Genomic DNA, 16,353 nt, shown 5'->3' on the forward strand with positions numbered 1-16,353 from the left:
GATGTGAATAAAATACACATACATAAATATAAACAAACAAACAAACAAAAACATATTTAAAAAAAAGATATCTTCATATTGTCAGTCCTATACCACTTCCTAATCACAATCGTATTTTTGGATCAAAACTTGCACTTATCAAATGTAAAATGGTTTGTAATAAGAACTACACTTCCTATCTCTCGCAAAGTTCAAACGCGCATGTGCGGTAAACGCTGGATCCTGGAACGACCTTCTCATATAAAAAGGCAGGGTTACGAGTCAGAGTGTGTAACAGAATAGGAAACCAATGATTCCCATATGTCCAGTAGTCTCCTTCACCTATGGTGAGTACAATTGGGTTTTTAAAAACACATTGAGACATTAAACGCGGTTTTAACGAGAGGACGTGATTAAGATCATGTTATGTGTGTGTGTGTGGGATTTATTTCGTCGTAGTCTGCTGCGTGTTTTCTTCCTCTGCATGATACGGTTCTTCATTATGGTTGCCCCTGCGCGCAGTCGCTTACCCTCCAGGAATCTCTCCTTTTTTTCAGTGCCCAGCCGGCTAGGTGAAGATGTCAAAATGGCCACCGGCAACTACTTTGGATTTACCCATGGTGCTGCTGCGGCCCAGTACAGGTAAGGGCCGAGATGTTGAATGGAGACTGCGGAGATAGTGGTCATACAGTAATGGAGGGATTTGGCCACTCTGTCTTTTGTTGCTGGGTCCGGGTGGGGGTAGGGAGGGATGGAGGCGATTGGCTATGCTTTAAACGTTCAAATGAACCGCTGGAGAGCAAACGATGTAGTATTACATGCTATTTTAAATCCTTATGTTTATAATATAACGTTAAGTTACGCATTAATGCGTTGTGTTTACATATTTGTGTATTTTATTTTGCTCGGGAGAGAGATTGACACTTGAGTTTTTATTAGTGTTTTGTTTGGGCATCTTACGAAGAATTTGACATTTTTGGATACATTGTTACAGTTTGATTCTGTTTATATAAACATCCGGTGTGGTAACCAAGTCAGGTGCACGGTTTCAACCAGTGTAAATATAATTAAAAATAAACCGTTGGTTTAATATTTGTACATTTTAGTTGTATATTTAACATTTTGTTTTGTAACTAGTAATAAATAGGCCTGCTGTTTGTTAATATCAGATCGAGTTGCCTCGTAAACAGACACGGCGCTTATCTCTAAGGTTTTTTTTTTTAAAGATATTAACACTGTTGTGAACTACTTGTTTTGATGTGTTTGGGTAAACTGCGACTCTAGCCAGTGCGGCCGAGGTAGAGCGAGCAGACTGCAGCTGTCATCTCTCCTCCAGCGCCGCACTAGAGCGCCTCTGCGCATGTCCGCACATCTCCACGCTCTTCTTAAGTGTTTTAAGAAGGAAACGCAAAAAGGCGAATGTACATAGTCACCCAACGCTATTTAAAAACTCGTTTTGTCACTTTATCGTTCGTTTTAAAATAATTGATTTAAATTTTAGTTGAACAATTGACCAAATGTGTGCGTGTTGGTGGGGAATGGCGATGCCTTCACGGACGCCTTCAAGGACTCCTTGAATGTCACTACTGATCCGCTCTTTCGAGGGTTTATTAGGCCTAGGCTGGGGGGTCGGTAAATGCCATGGAGCCAGTGTTGTGCCGAATTCTGATCCCTGTCAGATTACCCCCTATTTTTGGTATGTTTCAAGTATAGATCTCTGCAGGAAAGTAATGGGAGTTACCAGATCTGGGCAATTGTAGATCATTTTACCTGATTGACTTGCGTCATATTAATGATAGGTTTAGGGGTGAGGTCAGGTAAAGGGGATCATTTTCATTGCATGATTTAGAAACCCCCAAAAGTTTGAAAACCCCTACAAAATCAGAAATGCCCACTTTAGCTCTGCAGCAGAGGTGGGTAGAGCACCCAAAAACTGTACTCAAGTAAAAGTACTTCTAGAAATATTTACTCAAGTAAAAGTAAAAGTACTAGTCTTGAATAGTTACTTGAGTAAGAGTAAAAGAGTATCGGATAAAAAATCTACTCAAGTAGTTAGTTACTAGTTACTTTGGGTCATATATACTGAGCCTATTTTTATTTAGATATATAGATAAAATGTATGTAATGTATGTGTGCGTGTATAAATGTATATATTTCATCAGCCTTTACTCCAATTTATGTAATTTATTATAAAACCCTGTCTGTTTACTTAAGTAACAGATATAGGTGTCATGCCATAACATATTTTTAATACGACTGACTTTATATTAAATGTGAATTTAACATTGAAAGTTAATGTGATATAAATATTACTACTAATCTTTCATTGTTCAGAAAGAGAGCAAATAACATTTACATTATTAAAGATAATTTTCACTGACAGTCTAGATTTCAATCACTCTCAGAAACTCCCATTAAAATCACTGAAACTGTTAACACTGTGAAATCAATATCTTAATTAAAGATTCGTACACACATCTGCACTTTGTTGTTTCTGCGAGAGAATTCGCCAGAAAGAGGTATTCAGTCAGTGAGCGAGTGAAGGAAGCACCGGCATTTTAGCGGTGACTCATCTGAACGCCTCTGATTGGCCAATGCTTTAATAAGCTCAAAAGAATCATGTGTGATTGTTGATGATTGTTATAATGCGCAGTGCTGTATAAACGCATCTATCTCTGGCTAGCGCCAGCAAGCAATCACCGATCTGAATTTAGCAGCTGATAATATGACTCGCTGAACGTAGCCTACTCGCACAGGTGTGATTGTATTAAAATTAATAAAATCTTAATCGGCTATTTTTTGTCTTTTGGAAGCTGCATTCAACTTGACTCCCCTCTGTTATAAGCCACACATGTACAACAAACTAATGTCACAGTGGTATCGTGTACTGTAATCGAATGTAGCCCAAGTTATTACCTGTTAAACAGTAGACAGCACACGCGGTGATCATCTAATAAGGATCTCCATCGCTAGCAAATAATAACCTTTGCAGATTTCAATTCAGTGCAGTTCCAGCCACGTTTTCAACGCTCTTTCTGTTCTTAAACGTTACAACTCCGAGTGAACCACTTCAGACGCTCAGCGCGTGCGGCAGGGAACTGAACGACTCATTCAAACTGATTCATGAACCAATTCACTCGTTTGCCAATTGGTTTGATCAAGCCTTTGAACAGAATTGACTCAAAAGAATGAATCATTCGCGAATGGGCATCGCTCATTGCCCAGAGAAAAGTAGACGGCGCGTTTGGAATAAACTGAAGCATTATAACATTTATTGCATTAAGATAAAGTAACGAGAGGAGCGTCGCCCACAGTAACGAAGTAAAAGTACAGATTTTCCCCCAAAAATTTACTCAAGTAAGAGTATAAAGTACCCATCTTTAAATATACTCCGAAAAGTATTCGTTACCCCAAAAAATTACTCAAGTAAATGTAACGAAGTAAATGTAACTCGTTACTACCCACCTCTGCTCTGCAGAGACCCCAGTCTTGTAGGTTTAGCGATTTCAATGAGAGGGGAAATTTGGCAGGGGATCGAAGATGGGTACAATACTGGGATTCAAACTCTGGGACACCCGTATTAGATGTCACGCACTTGACCACTGATGTCTTGTCCAAATACCTACACTGGCAATCTTGGCCACTTGAGAGGGCATGCACGTGACCGGAAGTGGCCTTAAGTGAAAAAGACTGTCCCAGGTCTTAAAAACACCAAAGTGCAGTGCCTTTAAACACACACTAAATCCACACTATCTCGAATACCACTTTTGAGTGCTATTTGAGGCTAAGTGTATCCCATCATGCATAATTTTTTGGAAATAAATTGTGAGATGTTTTGCCGAGATCTTCCGAGAGGTCACAGGAACCTTTCCCATGGAAGTTAATTATTTAAATAATTAGTTATTACATGTTTTATTGGTGCAAAGATGAGTAGTGAGTGAGTAAGATTAGCTGTCAGTGTTGTCATCTACCCCTCCCGTCCTCTCCTCTGCAGTCAGCAGCCGGCCCCTGGGGTAGCATACACCCACCCCACTACAGTGGCCAGCTATACTGTGCATCAAGCACCTGTGGCGGCACACACAGTGGCAGCAGCCTACGCCCCTACAGCTGCCCCGGTTGCTGTTGCTAGGCCTGCACCGGTTGCAGTAGCAGCAGCAGCGGCTAATGCCGGCGCTTATGTAGGATACCAGCCAGCCCACGCTGCCGCGGATTATGGGTATGCACAGAGACAGCCGGAGGTACCCCCACCACCGCCTCCTGTTACCTCGCAAAACTACCAGGTAAAAGAGAGAGAGAAGAAACTTGCCATTTATGCCACCTTGAGTCTTTCCCATACTACTCTTCAAAAGCTTGTGGTCAGCAAGATTTGTTTTCAAAGAAATTATTACTTTTATTCAGCATGTAATAATACTAATACATCTTATTATTATGCATTCATTATTAAAATGCATTAAATTGATCAAAATTCAATTATTTCCCAAAAAACAAAAACAAAAAAAATCATAGAAAACATTTATGGTTTCAAAAAAAAAAAAAAAACAGTATAGCTGTTTTTAACATTTTATTTTAATAATTTTTGATTGAAAAAAAAAAAAAAAAGTGCACACTTTTTCCAAAGTATCATGGGACACTGAAGCCTGATGTACCGGCTGCTGAAAAATCAACTTTACCATCACAGGAATTAATGACTAATAAGCTATCATTATCAGTACACCGTACTAGCACAATTTTCTCAAATTGTTTCACAATGTTTCTGTTTCAGGGTATTTTTGATAACATAAATGATGCTTTGGTAAGCATGCATGTTTTCTGTAAAAATCTTACTGACACTAAGCTTTTGTATCTAGGTCTATCTTTTGTTTCTGAAATGAATTGTAATTTCAAGAGGCAAATCCGTGTCTAATGGCTAAGAAAAGACGAGCCTTTTGTTTACTGTTGCAGGACTCCTATTCATATGTGCGGTCCACAGCTCCGGCTGTAGCCTACGACAGTAAACAATACTACCAGCAACCTGCAGCTTCACCAGCTGTAGCCGCTGCAGCAGCCCAGCCACAACCCACTGTGGCTGAATCCTACTATCAGACAGGTATACTTGACATGTCTTGGCATTTAAATGGGAAGAAATGTTTTACCATAAACCGTACATTTTCATGCTTCTGTTTTTCCGTAAAATAATCTTGTATTGCTTTTTATTACCAAATATTAAGGGCCTTAGTGTTCTATTAAAAACTGTAACATTAGATTTTTTATTTTGGTTCATTTATTTGATTTAAATGAAAATGGAATCAAATTGCATTTTACTTTTATAACTATTCCATTATTTTGAAGAAATGCCATTTGAGGGTCACACAATTAAATCCATAATCCTCTCCAGATCACCCTTTAAATGATCTGTATTGTAAAATGTTCTGTACAACTTTCTTACTCGTCCCATTAGCCCCTAAAACTGGATACAGCCAAGGCGCCACTCCGTACACCCAGACCCAGCAAACACGTCAGGTTACAGCCATAAAGCCAGCCACCCCTAGACCTGCCACCTCAACCTTCTCCATTTACCCAGTGTCCTCTGCTGTACAGCCGGTCGCAGCTGCAGCCGCCTCTGTAGTCCCGTCATACTCTCAGAGTCCCACCTACAGCACCAATGCAGTCACATACTCTGGTAAGAACATCGTTCTATTCCAAAATGTTTGCAGATTTTCTCAGTTGAATTCTCAAAACGCTGATAAGATGTCATGAAATGCACACTGAGCCCTGGCTGTTGAGTAGTTTATTTGATCAGAATTGAACCGAATGCAAGTGAAATGTTTTTGCTAGTAGTAATAATAAAACTAAACAAATGAGCGTGGCATGACTAGGGTCATGCTCAACCGATTAATCTACACGAATTAGGCTTATAGATTTACAGTGAAATCCTGTCAATCTCAGTCTGTACTGTGGGAAATAATTGCTCCTCTCTGTATATTCAGGAACGTCATACTCTGGCTATGAAGCTGCAGTGTATTCAGCTGCCTCTTCCTACTATCAGCAGCAGCAGCAACAGCAGCAGAAACAGGCGGCCGTCGCCGCAGCAGCCACTGCCGCGTGGACAGGCAGCACTTTTACAAAGAAAGCTCCTTTGCAGAACAAAACACTCAAACCTAAACAGCCCCCTAAACCACCACAGATACACTACTGTGATGTCTGCAAGATCAGCTGTGCTGGACCCCAGGTATTTTATTATAATATATTTATTGCTGTTGTTTGTGTATAATGTGTAACTGAGTGCCCAGACACTAGTGTTTTCCTAATACTCATAATAAATGGTTTGCATGAATTATGGCACTTGTATATCTTCTCACCTGCTTTCAGACCTATAAGGAGCATCTGGAGGGTCAGAAGCACAAAAAGAAGGAAGCTGCATTGAAGCTGTCACAGAGCAGCAGTAGCAGCAGCGGAGGCGGGAGCTCTGCCCGCGGCACACAGAATCAGCTACGCTGTGAACTCTGTGACGTCTCCTGTACTGGAGCTGATGCCTATGCCGCGCACATCAGAGGAGCCAAACACCAGAAGGTACATGACTCCCTCTCTGATCTCGGCACATAATAATCTGCTTTTAGCATGTTTTTGGCAGCACTATTTTTGAATCCGTATGATCCTGGCTCTCCGTTGTAGAGAGGCCTAGCCTCTTAGGGATTCTGTCTGTTACGATATGCAGTGGAAAGTTGTTTGAAGGGGAATGGATGCCGCATTAGTACAAGCATACTCAATTATGTAATGCGTAGTTGTAATAAGTTGGGTGGGATATTGATTTATATGTGCCTAGGATCTAATTAAATTCTGTTTCTATAGGTTGTGAAATTGCATACCAAACTAGGAAAGCCAATACCATCCACAGAGCCCAGTGTTGTTTCCCAATCCTCAACCACCAGTACAGCTGCTCCTAATAAAACTGCCAGCTCCAACATCAGCAGCTCCACAAGCACATCATCCAGTCTCTCTGTTTCTGCCTCTTACTTAAAATCTGGCAGTATGGTCAACAACATGGCAGCTTCAGCTGCACAGGGCAAGAGCCCAGTGCCCAACAGCACCTCTGTCAAGAAGGTCAACACACCCAAGATCAACTTTGTTGGTATGTCTTGCTGAATCAGTGTTATTTGTTCTTACAGAACAGATCATATTTATTTTAGATTTTTATCTTTTTGTTTTAATTTATTATAACATAACGCAATACAGTATTTGCTGTGATGCATTATCAAAACAGGTGGAAACAAGTTACAGACCACTGCAGTTAAAAATGAAGAATCCAAGATGGAGGCAGCTAAAACGGCACAGTCCGCCTTGTCTGCACAGCCACTGGACCTAAAGAATGAAATGCCTGACCCCCTGTCACCTCAATCAGCACTTGCAGCCCTGCAGAGTGATGTTCAGCCCGTCGGACATGACTATGTCGAAGAGGTATCAGGGGAAAAAAAAAGTTCCATTAGGGAAATGAAAGTCACTTTAAAGCTGTTAAGCCAAGTGCAAACACCTTTTTTTTTTTTTTTCTCCAGGTAAGGAATGATGAAGGAAAGGTTATCCGGTTCCACTGCAAACTGTGTGAATGCAGTTTCAATGACCCGAATGCCAAAGAAATGCATTTGAAAGGAAGGAGACATCGACTACAGTATAAGGTTCGTAAGTGATTTGTTGTTTGCAGTGGTCCTTTTATTATAAATGCAGAACAATCGGAATCGATTTGATGTTTTGTCAGGGTAGCTGATTGTATATTCCATCATTGTAGAAAAAGGTGAACCCAGATCTCCAGGTGGAAGTGAAACCTAGCATCCGAGCCAGGAAAATCCAAGAGGAAAAGATGAGGAAGCAGATGCAAAAGGAAGAGTACTGGAGAAGACGTGAAGAGGAGGAGCGCTGGAGGATGGAGATGAGGTGTGATGCTTTTTTTTTTTTTTTTGCTCCAATGCATATATATGTATCTACACATGAGCATTTTGAAGTCTTAAATATTGTAATTGTTCTCAGGCGCTATGAAGAGGACATGTATTGGCGACGTATGGAGGAAGAGCAGCACCACTGGGACGAAAGGCGCAGAATGCCTGATGGAGGTTATCCACAGGGTCCACCTGGGCCTCCTGGTCTTCTTGGAGTGAGGCCTGGGATGCCCATTCCTCAACCACAAGGACCAGTGGTAAGTCCTGAGAACTGAGGAAAACACTGAATTGGCCAAAACATATGGTTTGTGTTTGAGGTACAGTGCCATTTAAAATGTTTGGAATCTGTAAGTTCTTTGATTTATTAAAATGTGTGTTCATTCAGCAAAGGTGCATTACATTGATCAAAAGTGACAGAGACTTGTACAGGAGGGTTGGTTGCTTTACATACTGGTCAGACAGACCCTTCCTGTCTCAACAATTAAATATGGTTGAGTAGAATAATAATCATAGCTCCATTATACATTGCTGTGAACTAGAATGGTTTATTGGAATATCAATTCAGATATCACTACTGTATCTACCACTTGAACTGTATGGTTCATAACACATAGTATGTGTTGCAGCTTCCACGTCGCCCTGATTCCTCAGATGATCGCTATGTGATGACCAAACATGCAGCTATTTACCCATCCGAGGATGAGCTCCAGGCCATCCAGAAGATCGTATCAATCACTGAACGAGCTCTTAAGCTAGTCTCTGACATCATCACAGACCAGGATGCGAGTGCAAAGGGCAAAGAAGAGGACAAAGAAAAGAAAGAGCCTCCAAAAGATAGGTGGGAGAAGAGTGCCCCGTTCTTTCTCTCTGCTTTGAGAAACATTAGAGCAAAGCAATACATGACCTCTTGTGCATTGCAGAGTGCTGAAGGGAGTGATGCGGGTAGGCGTTCTAGCCAAAGGTCTGCTTCTAAGTGGAGACAAAAATGTCAATCTGGTCCTCCTTTGTTCTGAGAAGCCGACCAAGAATCTTCTAACACGCATTGTGGAACATCTTCCCAAACAGCTCACGGTACCAGTTCAGTGCAGTGCAAACTGCAATTCCTACAAGTTTTTCCTTTAAATATTTGCTTGGTATTTCAAATGCTCTACAGCAGTGGTGTCACATCCTGCTCCTAGAGTTTAGATCCAACTCTAATAAAATACACCTGAGCCAGCTGGTCAATATATTCATGCTAACTGGAAACTTCCAGACATGTGTATTGGGGCAGGTTGGAGCTAAACTCTGAGACATTGGCCCTCCAGGAACAAGACTGGGTCAGGGTTTGCCAGATCTCAATTAGGTTGTTGTAACTTTGTTTTCTGCTAACCCATGTGTTTGTCAGATGGTTACTCCGGAGAAATATGAGGTAAAAGGTTCCGTCCAAGAGGCTGCCATTATCCTTACCTCCTCTGCTGAGCCCAAGATGCAGGTGACCATCACCCTCACCTCGCCTGTGATCCGAGAGGAAAACACCCAGGATGGAGGTTGGAAAAGACGTTGCTCACATTAACCGATTACCTATCAGATTAATATTTCATGCTGATTTTGACAAACCAAAGAGCCCATCTGTTGGCACTGTGGAGATTGTGTTAGATGTTAATGCTGGGAGAACAATGTTTGCACCCTTTTGAATTGGAGTAAATACAATTGAAAATGGTTCAAATTAAACCTAGTTTGTGCTTGAGCTTGGCCATACATAAGAAATGACCTACACAGTTTTCCTTTGAAAGTAACACCACTGAGGTAAAGTGCCTCTTTCTGTCTTCATTTACACTAATTATTTCATTTGAAGTCTGTAATGTTCACACTGTAAAATGTTTGAAGCCAGTTCAAGTGGCTTCAAGTTGCTTTAGGGCCGATGTCAACACTACCAGGTTTTATCCAACCATCTCCAATGCCAGCAGTGGTGCTCCGGGTCTTCTCTTTGTAACACTTCTCCGGTGCTCTTGTAGCTCTTCCCAAAACAAGCATGATAAGTGTTTGCATTGTGTAAGTCTAGTTAGTCCCGGGTAAGATTCATTTTTTTGTTTCCTGTGTTCAAGGGGATTGTGTCCTATGCAAAAAAAACAAATGATTTTATTCTTTCCCAAGGGTTCATAGTTTGATCGGGTGTATTATTCTGTTGAAGGGAAAAACTAAATTCCTGATTTAGTTCCTGAAGAGCAATGGTTGAGTTGGGTCTGAAACCTTAAGTTTCAGTTGGAATGCCTACTATGTCCCCACAGGAAACAAATATTTTTGGTCTGGTGGTGAGAAGGTTCACCATTTTGAGGTCCCCTATTCCAAAATGAAAGTGCTCCCCTGAGAGAAGCAGTTGAGTAGCGATTGACAAATTGGGCATTCAAACAATGTTACATTTAATTTCTTCAGATGTTAAAATGCATTGAGCTACAACATTTCCCCAAATAATAGAGTAACCATATCAGTAACCAGTGTTTTTATATCTGTACAATGGAGAGTTTTAGCTGTAAAGAAGCCGCTGAAATGGTGGAATCTTAAATGCAGGCTCTGTGGCCATGCCATCATTCCTGTTTGGCTCCTTGGGGGAGTATTAGTCAGCTTTTGGTAGGAAGGCTTTGATAGAGGAAACTTTGGTTGGACCTGGGGTTTACAGCCTTCAGTATACATAGAGATATGGGGGTTCTCCAAACCCGATCATGACAGGTATGCATGCAGTGATGTCCTAATCCTCTTGCTGGGAGCTTCATATTTTCTTGCCAGCACGCATTGCTGCCTTCATGTATCCAAAGCTTTTCAAGTCCAGCCCAAAGCCTCCTTGCATTTTCAGCAAATTGTCTTCCATCAGAGGCTACGTCTACCAGCTCCGGAAGGATTTTTGACCAAGGTCCCTCTCCTGAATACCTTCAAACACTTTGCCACACCTACCATTGCCATCCACCTGTAATGGGTCACTACAAATACTCATTCAGCTGTAAACATTGCATCATTATCTCCCTTGATCTCATCATGACATCTTGTAGCATTTGCAGCTCATCATTGTCATTCTAATGTTTCTGGATCAGTATAGTGACTACTTTGTGTTTCAAAGAAATCCTCAAAGCGTTTCATAACTTTTATTACCTCAATCTTCAGTTAGGTCGACACTGGAATCCACAATTTGTTTTTGCCCTAAGCAAAAGAAAAGAACTTTAGCCTCAAATGCTAAGTCAACTGGTTAAGCAAGAAATGCAGGAATTGTACACTTTCAAATTATCTGATGCTTGAAAACTAGAGAAACCTTTTCTATTAGCTTTAAAAAGGCAAATTATTAATGGGTCCTCAAGGTTTTTTTCCACTGGAAGACAACAAGATCATCCGTAATTGAAAAAATTGGCACAATTTAAGTGTTTTCCAAAGTAATGTACTTGAATACCTGTGATACGTTGTGGATTTACGAAAGATGGCTGTTGTAATTTTGTGTGAATCTGCCAGTAATAGCAATTACGGATTGTGACCATATGACTTCTAAGGTAGTCTGAAAATGGTATATTATCATATTCCCAGCAAATTCAAATAGTGGATTGCAGAGCAGTAATGCTGTAACTGAAATAGTCTTTATCAAGAGAAATTAGTGTCATGCTTACTATATGCAGATGACAAAAAAATCATGAGTGCATTTCCAACTCCAATTAAGAAATCCTACATCACTATGCCACATTCTCAGTGTGTGTTTTAAAAAATATTTTTTTTAATCTTTGACAAAGGCCTTTATTTTTTAACTCCGTCCCTATCCTATTTCTCTCAGCACCACACCACAGACTAAATAGAAGTGCACCAAATAGCAAGTGTAGCTGATCCTTAATGTTGTTGAAAAGATCTGAAAGATTCTGCATATGGGGTGAAATGTGAAAGTGATCAGGAACTGACTGGTATGTGTGGCAATGTGTTCTTGGCAGTCTCTCTGACCTGGTCAAACACCCGTTCCTCACCACCATTTGACAATTCGATCCATTTTTAGATGTAACCTCGAGTATGGTGAAAGACCCAGCGGACGTCTTGGACAGGCAAAAATGCCTTGACGCTCTGGCTGCCCTACGCCACGCTAAGTGGTTCCAGGTTCGGAACATCATTTTACTTTTTTCTTGTAGCCTTATGAGATGTATTCCTTTTTATTAGTTCATTGAAGATGTTTAGTCTTTGTTTTAAACTTCAACGTTGATTTTTTGCAAGGTAAAAGTGATACAAGGATGCAGTATATAATTTGGAGATTACTGTATTTCTTTCTTTCCTTTTTCTTTTTTTTTGTGCATTTAGTTTTTGTATATATGAGCTGATCTGATCCTAAAAAATTAAGCATCCTTGCATATGTCATTTATTCAAAAGTCTTCGATTAAATACATGGCATGTAAAATGATTCCATAAGGCTGCAGAATACCTTTGCATAAAAGTGTCATCGATAAGAGCTTTCATGTTGAGTGTTTCTTTTTTTTTCTTTTTTTTTTGTGATTTTCTTTTTTGTTAATGATTTTGTTTTCTTGGGAATAGGGATTGAGAGAAAAGGAATATCTGACTAGTTTACTGTGTTGTTGCCATCTCTGCAGATACACAGGCAAAGTAAAGCAGATTTCCTTGACTGCTTCAGTTCCTATGCAGCTACTCTTGCAAACTGATCTTTTGTAAAATGAAAGTATATGTTTGTGAAGTATCTGACAACTGAGGTCAGGGTTTACAAGATTACCAGGGAGCCTTTCCAAGTGAATCTTGCAAACTTTGAACTCGTTCTTGTACTAATGGTGAGGTAAAATACTGCTGGAAATGGCAGCTTAAGAAAGCCAATTGGCCTAGCTATTTTTAATCCAATTATAAGCTTCCATTGTGACCAGTAGTGTTGCACCTCTCTCTGAGCTCCGCCATGTTGTATGACTGTATGTTTTTGTTCTTGTGCATTAACTAATCTTGACTTGACTGCACTGAAGGCTAGGGCTAATGGACTCCAGTCATGTGTGATTGTCATTCGAATACTGCGTGACCTTTGTCAGCGAGTACCCACCTGGTCTGCCTTTCCTAGCTGGGTGAGTAACAATATCTGGTCTTTTAAACGTTAACATTTTTTTGTTTTTTTGATGCGTAGATGTATAGTGTTGGGGAGCAGACACTTAAAAGTGCAGTCACATTGGTAAAATATTTAGTAAAACTCCGCTTACTGTTGGTCAGCATGGCAAATTCGCATGACCAACCAAACCCATCTAGAGAGGTTTTTTTTTTTTTTTTTTTAATGGCGTAGCTTTTATAATGAAGTATATTAAAAATGCATAGTTGCTGTTTAGTCCCATTAGCTGGCAATTAACACAATACATATACCTGCTTGTTGACATTATTACCAAGTGAGTTTTCATGGATTGATTTAATGTTCCTTTAAAAGGCACACCATGTTCTTTTCCATTTAGCAGCCATCTTGATAACATCCCTGGCTAGTTGTTTAGTAGTTATAGAAGAGCTTCTTTCTACTTTACTCAGGTTAGCCTGTTAAGTTTGCTGTCGGATAGCCTAATATAAAATCTGGATTTTATACCCTAGGATTTTATTCCCTACATTAAATCTGACATAAATGAATTTTAATTATTTTAAGAAAATTTTCTTTTTTTTCTTTTTCTCCCTAATTAAATTTTTCTTTTTATACTGTCCCTGGTGTAGCTCAGTTACATTTTATTTAACATAGCTTCCTTAATGCTGTTGCTATAAAGGTTTTAAAGCTAAATCACTTTCAGTCCCATTTTAAAAAATTCATCATCCTTCAGTTTTGATCTTATGAGGAAACCTCTCAAAATGCCATATGGTATATTAAGTTACTGTTTAATTTAAGGCTATGGAGCTGCTGGTGGAGAAGGCTATCAGCAGTGCCTCTGGACCAATGAGCCCTGGAGATGCTCTTCGAAGAGTCTTTGAATGCATTTCCTCAGGCATTCTGCTGTCTGGTAAGATGCAGCACTCTGATAATGTCTTAAGACACATTTTATGGGAATTGCATTGATTCTTTGTTTGGTCTGTGTAGGCATGTAGTAATGTACATTAGTAATCTATCTTTTATACTGGTGTGAATGACTAAGGTTTTCCTTTTAATTTACTAACAACTTGCATTAAAAAAATCTTGGGAATCTAGATGCTCAATTTAACACTTCATTGCTTTTGTGCTTTTCTGTGTGATGCAGGTGCTCCAGGATTGATAGACCCCTGTGAGAAGAATCCAACAGATACACTGGCTGCCATGGAAGAGCAGCAGAGAGAGGACATTACGTCAAGCGCTCAGGTAATGGACACAGTAACTGCTTTAAGAAATGTGTTAATGTGACTTGCAGTGAGTGCATTTAAAATGATTTCAAACTCTTTTTGATAATTGTGTAATTACGCATGCTGTTTTTATGGCCTCCTGTTAATCGAGAGCATTTTAAATGTGTATTGACCAGTCACTTTCTCCACAGTTTGCCTTGAGGCTGCTGGCGTTCCGTCAGATTCACAAGGTTCTGGGTATGGACCCCTTGCCCCAGATGAACTCACGTTTCAACGTACAGAAAAATCGCAAGAGGCGACGTGACAACAGCGACGGGACCGATGGATTTGAAGCTGAAGGGAAGAAAGACAAGAAGGACTACGAGGGGTTCTGAAGTGCACTACAGTACAACTGGCCCTGCTCTCCCTGCGCCTATTATAAATCCTGTTCATTCCAGGACTACCAAATGTTGTTTCTGTTGACCTCTGTGCATGCTGGTAACTACTCCTTAAGTTCTGTTTTTAAGATCTGCTAAAGGCCTAATGATGGCCACTTGGGAAAATGCTAGGCTTTATTTTCTTGACGCATAGACCCATCTCTGTTTAGTCTGGTGTCTTGGTTTAAAGATTTGAAATGCGCACAATCCTGAGAAATTAAGCCTAATGTTCATGCTCCATTCAGCACATTGGATGTAATCTTCAGATCTCTTACGAGTTTCAGGTTAGGCGTTTGTAGAAGTCTGAGCTGCGTACTTGTCAGTGTGGAAAAGAATCTTTCTTCAAGTATATCTTGTATTTCTAGTCACACACGTAAAGTAACTTTGACAATGGCTTCCTTGGCTTTGCAATAAATTGTTTAGGTGTTTTTGTAACTTCTGTTAAGAGACATTCCTCTTAAAACCACAAGATCCAAGATAAAATGATTGATTTATGCGACGCATTAGTCCTGTTGTGATGAATGTGACATTGACTGGATGTGGATTTATACAAGCATGCATTTTTTCATTGCTATTGCATTCTGAAGGCTGGGATGGCTTTTAACCATTTGTAAATTTACATCAATGAAACGTCTTTAGGACCATGTTCCTTTTATATGCTTAATGCAAGTGACGTAAGGCTGCACTTGTCCCAAAGTTAGGCTGTAAGTGTGCTCTGATATTCACAAGCCTCTGTGGTTTAGCTGCATCACGTTTCTGAAGACACTGACCATTGAAATCAGCACTGGGCTGTATACCATAAGTATCGGTTGTCTCCGTAAGTTTAATAAGGAATCTTGAGTTAGCAGTCCATTTCAGATCCGTTGTTCACACAAGTATGTATTCAGAGCAGTAAACATTTGTATTTTAAGGTCAAAGACATTTTTTTTTCCTTTAGAAATTGTAACTGACCCAGGTCTGCCTGTGTTTTGTGTTCATAATATTTTAAAGCCTAAATGTATCTTTAAATGTGATCATATAACTGTATGATCTCTAATATATGATCATTTACTAAGCCTGTATCTAATCTTGCAATAGATCTTCAGAAACAAATGCCTGAATGGTTTTAAAGCACAGGAATGTTTATGTTATTTTGTTTTTAATGGATTTTGTCTTACTGGTTTATAGATGCATAGTTGCTTGCCCTAATTTTGGTTTCTGATTTGAGTTTGTGAATATCTATTGAAGAAGATGGGAGGGACACAAGTGAAATATCGGTGTTGTAACTGCAGATTGGTGTAGATTTACCCTTTGATGCTTGTCATTCAATGTAAAGGTACTACTGCATTACAATGTGTATAATAAAGACATTTCCAGTATGATGTTATTGGTTTTCTTTAAAAAAAAAAAAAAAAAAAAACTTTATATTAGGTATAACTGAGATTAATGTAGTCATGTTTTGTTTAATGCTATCAAAGAGCTTTTATAATTCACTCAATTAATACAAGTCTAGTTATTTATTACTTTTAGATTGTCTCACAAGTGCTTGATTGTCTTTCCTATTGTTTATGCTAATAATAAGGAATTACTTTAGTCTTTACACAAAGAAAGAAATAAGAAAATCGCAAGACGTGCAAACATAAAGCATAGAAATTTAACTTCAAGTGCAGTTGTAGTCCCTTCTCACTTCAGTGCGAAGACTTTTTTAATACGACTGCTTATGGGTTCGGCAATGAGGAAGCGCTTGTGATTGACAGCCGCGTTAACCAATGAGCGATAAGCGACTTGCGCTGACCAGCTCA

At 39.7% G+C, this 16,353-nt stretch overlaps 1 protein-coding gene across 3 annotated transcripts; it reads left to right on the top strand.

Annotated features, from left to right (window-relative positions):
* The first annotated feature begins 177 nt into the window (after positions 1 to 177).
* On the top strand, positions 178 to 15,933 carry LOC132141096 (zinc finger RNA-binding protein-like). Of its 3 annotated transcripts, XM_059550327.1 has the most exons (20): positions 179 to 326; positions 537 to 621; positions 3,974 to 4,259; positions 4,921 to 5,065; positions 5,417 to 5,638; positions 5,946 to 6,187; positions 6,328 to 6,528; positions 6,808 to 7,087; positions 7,220 to 7,413; positions 7,509 to 7,628; positions 7,739 to 7,884; positions 7,978 to 8,143; positions 8,513 to 8,724; positions 8,807 to 8,957; positions 9,271 to 9,412; positions 11,887 to 11,984; positions 12,845 to 12,940; positions 13,732 to 13,843; positions 14,078 to 14,175; positions 14,348 to 15,933. In XM_059550327.1, exons 1-20 carry the CDS (start codon positions 290 to 292, stop codon positions 14,528 to 14,530), a joined length of 3,216 nt encoding a protein of 1,071 aa, XP_059406310.1. In that variant the 5' UTR covers positions 179 to 289; the 3' UTR covers positions 14,531 to 15,933. The 3 variants fall into 3 exon arrangements, with proteins under 3 accessions (XP_059406309.1, XP_059406311.1, XP_059406310.1); XM_059550326.1 differs by having other exon boundaries at positions 178 to 326; positions 7,739 to 8,143; XM_059550328.1 differs by lacking the exons at positions 11,887 to 11,984; positions 13,732 to 13,843; positions 14,078 to 14,175; positions 14,348 to 15,933 and having other exon boundaries at positions 178 to 326; positions 7,739 to 8,143.
* The last annotated feature ends 420 nt before the right edge of the window (positions 15,934 to 16,353 follow it).

This window comes from Carassius carassius, chromosome 5, assembly GCF_963082965.1.
Source record: "Carassius carassius chromosome 5, fCarCar2.1, whole genome shotgun sequence".
Taxonomy (NCBI): Eukaryota; Metazoa; Chordata; class Actinopteri; order Cypriniformes; family Cyprinidae; genus Carassius; species Carassius carassius.

Coding starts and splice junctions, on each gene's coding strand:
- LOC132141096 (XM_059550326.1), top strand. CDS start 290: ATGATTCCCATATGTCCAGTAGTCTCCTTCACCTATG. Junction 6,188..6,327: donor TCAGCTGTGCTGGACCCCAG/GTATTTTATTAT, acceptor ACCTGCTTTCAG/ACCTATAAGGAGCATCTGGA. Junction 11,985..12,844: donor GCCACGCTAAGTGGTTCCAG/GTTCGGAACATC, acceptor ACTGCACTGAAG/GCTAGGGCTAATGGACTCCA.